General features: G+C 32.5%; 1 protein-coding gene across 1 annotated transcript; it reads left to right on the top strand.

The window, feature by feature from the left end:
• Window positions 1-3,105, top strand: LOC129915908 (V-type proton ATPase 116 kDa subunit a 1-like). The gene is made up of 5 exons (XM_055995611.1): window positions 1-285; window positions 338-2,230; window positions 2,421-2,613; window positions 2,680-2,854; window positions 2,930-3,105. Exons 1-5 carry the CDS (start codon window positions 169-171, stop codon window positions 3,024-3,026), a joined length of 2,475 nt encoding a protein of 824 aa, XP_055851586.1. The 5' UTR covers window positions 1-168; the 3' UTR covers window positions 3,027-3,105.
• Window positions 3,106-7,231: the final 4,126 nt, after the last annotated feature.

The following is a 7,231-nucleotide window of genomic DNA, read 5'->3' as shown; positions in this document are numbered from 1 at the left end:
AACTAAAATGCAATTGAATGCAGTTGCAACTTAAAATTTGACTAGTTAAAACCTCCTCCAAGGGGAACTTTGGATATACCTCGAGGTTTGACAGCAAAAAGTGGATTTTTCCACAATAATTTTCTGGGAATTTAAAGTGGAAGCAGACTTATTAAAAGAAATTTCATCATGGGCGACATGTTTCGCAGTGAACAAATGGCCCTTTGCCAACTTTTCATCCAGCCTGAAGCTGCTTATGCATCAGTTTCGGAACTGGGAGAAGCTGGATGTGTTCAATTTCGTGATGTAAGTACCTATTCGAACGAACGACATGTGTTTCATTTCCATTTCGTTCCAGCTTAACGATGGATTAAATTTATTTCAACGAAAATTCGTCGGTGAAGTTCGTCGCTGCGAAGAATTAGAACGAAAAATTCGTTACATCGAAAAAGAACTTACCAAAAACGGTATTGTCCTTCCCGAACTTATCGACAATATTCCAAGTGCCCCAAATCCCCGTGAAATAATCAATTTAGAAGCACATTTGGAAAAGACCGAAAATGAAATGTTGGAACTTAATCAAAATGAAGTCAATTTAAAATCAAATTTTATGGAACTCACTGAACTTAGGCAAGTTTTAGAAAATACCGAAGGTTTCTTTTCCGAACAAGAAAATTCCAATTTCGATTCGTATCGTCGTTATTCGATTCATGGAGTTTTAAATAATCAAAGTGGACGTGGTGAATTAGCTTTTGTTGCGGGAATTATTAAACGGGAAAAACTATTTAGTTTTGAAAGAATGCTTTGGCGTATATCACGTGGAAATGTATTTTTGAGACGTGTTAATTTAGATGAACCGTTTAAAGACCCTTCGACAGGGCATGAAAGTCATAAAACCGTTTTTGTAGCATTCTTTCAAGGTGAAGAACTTAAAAGTCGTATTAAGAAGGTTTGCGCTGGTTTTCATGCGGCTGTTTACCCTTGTCCAAGTTCTCATACTGAACGTCACGAAATGATTAAAGGTGTTCGAACACGTTTGGAAGACTTGAAAATGGTATTAAATCAAACCGATGATCATCGTTCTAGGGTTTTGGCAACTGTTTCAAAAAATCTATCGACTTGGTCAATCATGGTGAAGAAAATGAAAGCTATCTACTTTACTCTTAATCTTTTCAATATCGACGTTACACAAAAATGTATGATCGGTGAATGTTGGGTTCCAACAAACGACATGATGGTTGTTCAAAATGCCTTAGCTCGTGGTTCTAATGAAGTCGGGAACTCAATTCCATCGTTTTTGAATGTGATCAATACCAATGAACAACCACCGACTTATAATCGAACAAATAAGTTTACCCAAGGCTTTCAAAACCTCATTGATGCCTATGCTATAGCTTCGTATCGTGAGGTGAATCCGGCTTTGTACACGATCATTACGTTTCCATTTTTATTCGCGGTTATGTTTGGAGACGTTGGCCATGGATTGATTATGTTGATGTTTGGAGCTTGGATGGTTATTTGGGAAAAGGGTTTGTCAAAAATGCGAGGTGGTGGAGAGATTTGGACAATCTTCTTTGGTGGACGTTATATAATTCTACTTATGGGAATGTTTTCTCTTTACACCGGATTCATTTACAATGATTTGTTTTCCAAGTCGATGAATATATTCGGTTCTGGTTGGAGAGTCCACTATAACTATTCTACTATCAAGGATAATCCCACTTTACAGTTGAATCCCAAGAACTACACAGTTGGAGTTTATCACTTGGGCATGGATCCAATTTGGCAATTGGCTGAAAACAAGATCATATTCCAAAACTCCTACAAAATGAAACTCTCCATTGTTTTTGGAGTGACTCATATGTTTTTTGGAGTTTGTATGAGTGTAGTTAATCATGTTCATTTCCGTCGATGGGGAAGTATATTTATGGAGTTTTTGCCACAAGTTTTGTTCTTGTTGTTGCTTTTTGGATATATGGCATTTATGATGTTTTTCAAGTGGATTAAGTACACTGCTGAAACTGATGTGTTGGAGAATACACCTGGATGTGCTCCATCGGTATTAATTATGTTCATTAATATGATGCTGTTTAAGTCTACACCACCGTTGGAAGGTTGCAAGGAGCATATGTTTGAGGCGCAAGAATATTTGCAAATGGGTTTTGTTGCTATTGCGCTATTGTGTATTCCATGGATGTTGTTTTCTAGACCGATCTATATTCATATTAATCGAAAGAAGAAGCTTCAAATGGTAAGTTTACATTGAATAAAAATAATGACAGGGATAATTTTTACTTCTGGTAAATTTTATCATAAAATATAGTTAAAAATACCAGAAATTAGTTGATTCTACCAGATATATTGTTAAATTTACCAGATGTAGAGTAATCCCTGTGTTATTTTCTCTATGTGTAGTTAAATATGTGGGATTATTTATTTAGGTGAATCAGAATGGAACAGGTGCAGACAGCTCTGGAGAACATGGTGGTGGCGGTGGTGGGCAAGGACATGATGATGAACCGATGGGAGAGATACTTATTCAGCAAGCGATCCATACTATTGAATATGTTCTTAGTACGATTTCACATACTGCTTCGTATTTGCGCTTGTGGGCTTTATCATTGGCTCATGCTCGTAAGTTTTTTTAGGACTTGAAACTATTTAAAGTTTAATACTGTTTTCGTTTTTTTTTTTTTCCAGAACTTTCAGAAGTACTTTGGGGTCAATTATTTTCAATAGCTTTCTTAATACCATCTTTCTATGTTGGCCCACCATTGATATTTTTACTATTTATTGCATGGAGTTTTTTTACAATAGCCATTTTAGTTATGATGGAGGGTTTGTCGGCATTTTTACATACTTTGCGACTTCATTGGTAAGTTTTGGAAGTGATTTTATTTATCAAGCCTTTTATTCTAATTTATTTTATGTTTTTTTTTAACGATTTTAGGGTTGAATTTATGAGTAAAATCTATGAAGGTGCTGGTTATGCTTTTATGCCATTTAGTTTTCAAGCTATTCTTAAAGCTGATGAAGAAGAAGATTAAAATGACTAATATGTATTTGTTTTGATTGAAGTTATTAAATTAAAAATATGTACATAGTTACTACTACTATATAATGTTATCTTTTGTTTGTATGTTTTTTATCTTAAAATATTAGCTCATTTTTTCTACAAACTAGTATTATTAAATAATTACATATATATTAGGGTGGGTCAAAAAAATCGAAAATTTTTTTTTTGATTTGGTACTCCGAAAAATCGATTGCTAGACCCCTCTAGAATATACACACCAAATATGAGCTCTTTATATTAATGGGAAGGTCCTCCGCTTTGCAATTTTTCATTTTTACATTAAGCTTCTACTAAAAAAAAAAAGAATTTTTTTATTAATTGACTTTTTAGCAAATTTCTTTTCATATTCTTGTAGGAAATTGAACGCTCTACAAAAAAGGCCTTATACTCTTTTTTCGTTTATCTAACCGTTGAATAGATATTTGAGGGCCAAAAATCGAGAAAATCTTTAAAAATTCGTTTTTTGTTCTTTATTTTGTAACAAATTGAAAAATTATAATGATCAAACGCGCAAGACATATTCTTGTTGGAAATTGATTGCTCCACAAAAAAGGTCTTAATAACTTTTTTCATTAATCTAACCATTCTAAAGATATTCGAGGTCAAAGTTAAAAAAAAATAATAAAAACATTTTATATTTTTAAGAAAATTCTAATTCACTGAAACTTCATTATTTTCAAATTAGCAAGATATATTCTTGTAGGGGATTAAACGTTCTACAAAAAATTTCTTGGAATGAAATTGATTGCTTTAACCGTTTAGAAGATATTCGTATCCAAATCGCAATGCATACGGGTCATAAGAAAACTATTGAAATCAGTGAGCATTGGTTTGGATACGAATATCTTCTAAACGGTTAAAGCAACCAATTTCTTTCCAAGGAATTTTTTGTAGAACGTTTAATCCCCTACAAGAATATATCTTGCTAATTTGAAAATAATGAAGTTTCAGTGAATTAGAAATTTTTTAAAAATATAAAATGTTTTTATATTTTTTTTTAACTTTGACCTCGAATATCTTTAGAATGGTTAGATTAATGAAAAAAGTTATTAAGACCTTTTTTGTGGAGCAATCAATTTCCAACAAGAATATGTCTTGCGCGTTTGATCATTATAATTTTTCAATTTGTTACAAAATAAAGAACAAAAAACGAATTTTTAAAGATTTTCTCGATTTTTGGCCCTCAAATATCTATTCAACGGTTAGATAAACGAAAAAAGTGTACAATACCTTTTTTGTAGAGCGTTCAATTTCCTACAAGAATATGAAAAGAAATTTGCTAAAAAGTCAATTAATAAAAAAATAATTTTTTTTTTAGTGGAAGCTTGATGTAAAAATGGAAAATTGCAAAGCGGAGGACCTTCCCATTAATATAAAGAGCTCATATTTGGTGTGTATATTCTAGAGGGGTCTAGCAATCGATTTTTCGGAGTACCAATTAAAAAAAAAGAATTTCGATTTTTTTGACCCACCCTAATATATATTCTATATTATTTATTAATACTGATGACAGTTTTGTTTAATTTATTTTGTGCAAGTATTATTTAATTTTGATTTGGGAGTTGACACCCAAGCCAATGTTTTAATTTACACTATTTGAACGTTGTCCACGTACACTGTGGCGTATACGTGCTTTATTTTGTTTATATTTATTGTTTTTTTTTTACCGCATGTGCAAGAGTAAGGGAGAAGACGGTTTGAATTTGACGCTAAAAATTAATAAGGCACATTATTTTAAATTATTTTATATTGCTGCATTTTTGGAGGATAAGGCTAGGCCCACACATGCGATTTTAGTCGCGCGATTATTCAGTCGCAAAAATGGATCACACGGATTTCAATGCTTGTGAATACACATGCTACTAAAAAATAGCCACGATTAAAAATTTGAAAATTGTCCCATTTATGGCGACGCGATTGTAGCAAATTAAAATGGAGTAAATGGACTAGCATAGTTTAGTTATATGCACACACCAGTGGCGTAGATAGCTTTTCGCTAAGGGGGGGGATAGATTTAGTTCGCAAATTTTTTTTAAAGTTTTAATAATGTTTCTTCGTATTGTTTTTATTTTCTTTAAATTGGAGAAAGTTCTTTCGGTGGTTGACGTTGAAACCAGCAGTGTAACTTATATCTTTAATAAAATATATATGGGTACTAGGAAAACTTTCTTCGGGGCTGCTATCGAGGGCTTTTAATGAGTTCATAGAGGAAGTATTATTCCTTCTGATAAAATATCTTTTCTGAGTTTTTAATTTTTCACACAGAGAAAAATATGACCAGGACCACCTAAAAACTAACAGATTTTCTTATTGAACTGTTTTATGAAGAAACCTTATTAAAATCAGCAATTAATTTATTAAATATTATTTTCATGGAGAAAATCTTTTTGAAATTTAGTAAAAATTTCATTATTTCAAATTTTGCAATAAGGAAAACCCGATTGTTAAAATAATATTTCCTTCTTGGATGAAAACCATAAGGAAATCTTATTGTTTTTGTTCTATTTTACGTGGTCTTGTTTTCTCGGTGGAAGAATAGAAGATTGTCCTGCAGCCAAATGTTTGGTAAAACTCAACAGTTTCATTAAATTCTTTAGCTGCTTTGTCTATTTCAGACGAAGAATTCTTGGAAAAAACCAAAATCCTTTCTAGTATGTTTTCATGGTTTCTAAATTTTTCTTCAAGGCCCATTATTTAGAAATCGAGAAAAGGTTGAAAACAGTAACACGAAAATATTCTTTTCTGTACTTTGAACCGAAGGGTTCGAACGATTCTTTTTTCGCTTCACTATTCTCTTATGTTTGAAGCCTATGTCAAGGACTTCAGTTATTTTTTTTTTGGAACCTACAAACACTTTCGAAAATGAGTCGCCTTCTGCCCGTTTAATTTTTGGTTGATCTCTTAAATCTTTGGCGAGATCCAAAGCTTGGACCAAGTCTAAATTCACTCTTTGAAACTCCGACTTAATGGCAACGAGAGTTGGTAAACCATATTTATAACCTTTAAGCTAATCAAAATTCGAAATCCATAGCGTTTTTTTCAGAGTGTGTTTCTTTAACTTATTTGTTCATGACTGGTTATGTTGTACAATTATCGATCCCAATCAATGGGGGGGGATATATCCCCCTGATCCCCCCCCCTATCTACGCCACTGGCACACACTTGCGACTAAACCAAAAACGACTAAAAAGTAGCAGTCGCAAAGAGGCCAAATCATGCGCACACATGCGATTTTCAACCACTCGATTTTAAAGACGCATGAAATGAAATACATTATTTTAAATGCGAGTGCACAGACATGCGATTTTAAAATCGCATTGTTTAAAAAAAATTGATCTGGTTCTATTTTTGGTGCTGTTTTTTAGTCGCACATAAATTTATGTCAAATAGAAAATAATTGATCTTGAGATAATGCATTTTTTTTTTTATCAAAAAACGGTCAACTATATTTCGATCAAACATAATGTTTTTTCTTGCGATAAATCATAGTAATAATCGCACGATTTTTTAGTCCCAAGTTTGTGCACGGTAGTTTTATGTTGCGACTGCGATTTTTTAATCACAACGACTGAAAACCGCATGTGTGCGCCTAGCCTAAGAGACGTTTGCATTAGGAATGTTGCGGATGTGGATTTTTTTCACATCCGCGGATGCGGATTTTTGAAAGTTCACATTTGCAGAAGCGGATGCGGATGTTTGAGATCTTATATAAAAAACGAATATAAAAATGAATTAAAAAAATTACAAAGCTATTAAAAACATTATTATTATTTGTATTATTTAGTAAGAGCAATTGAAAATAGGTCCGCAAAAACAATGGGATGAACATTGTTTTGTGAGAAAAAAAAAATTCGGGTGAGTATAATTTTTTTCAATTTTGGTTTACAGCTGTGGTGAGTTAAAAAATATATTTTTTTTTTTTTTTTCGGAAAAAACTAAAAAAATTTGGAAGTTGTGAGATTTCGAGAAACAAAATTTTTAAAAATGAGGCTTTGAGAACAAAATTTTTGAATGCGGTTTTGCATAGGTATGGGTAACCCGAACGAAACTTATGTTTCTGTATAGTCGAAAAACGATCTATGTAGTTCAGTCAATGGGGAAAAATCTAAAAAAAGTTGTGACGTCAGCAAAGTTTGGATGCAGTATTGAAGAGGGGTTTATCCGGAGTATAAATCT

This window comes from Episyrphus balteatus, chromosome 3, assembly GCF_945859705.1.
Source record: "Episyrphus balteatus chromosome 3, idEpiBalt1.1, whole genome shotgun sequence".
Taxonomy (NCBI): Eukaryota; Metazoa; Arthropoda; class Insecta; order Diptera; family Syrphidae; genus Episyrphus; species Episyrphus balteatus.
This window is presented reverse-complemented; position numbering and strand designations above follow the sequence as displayed.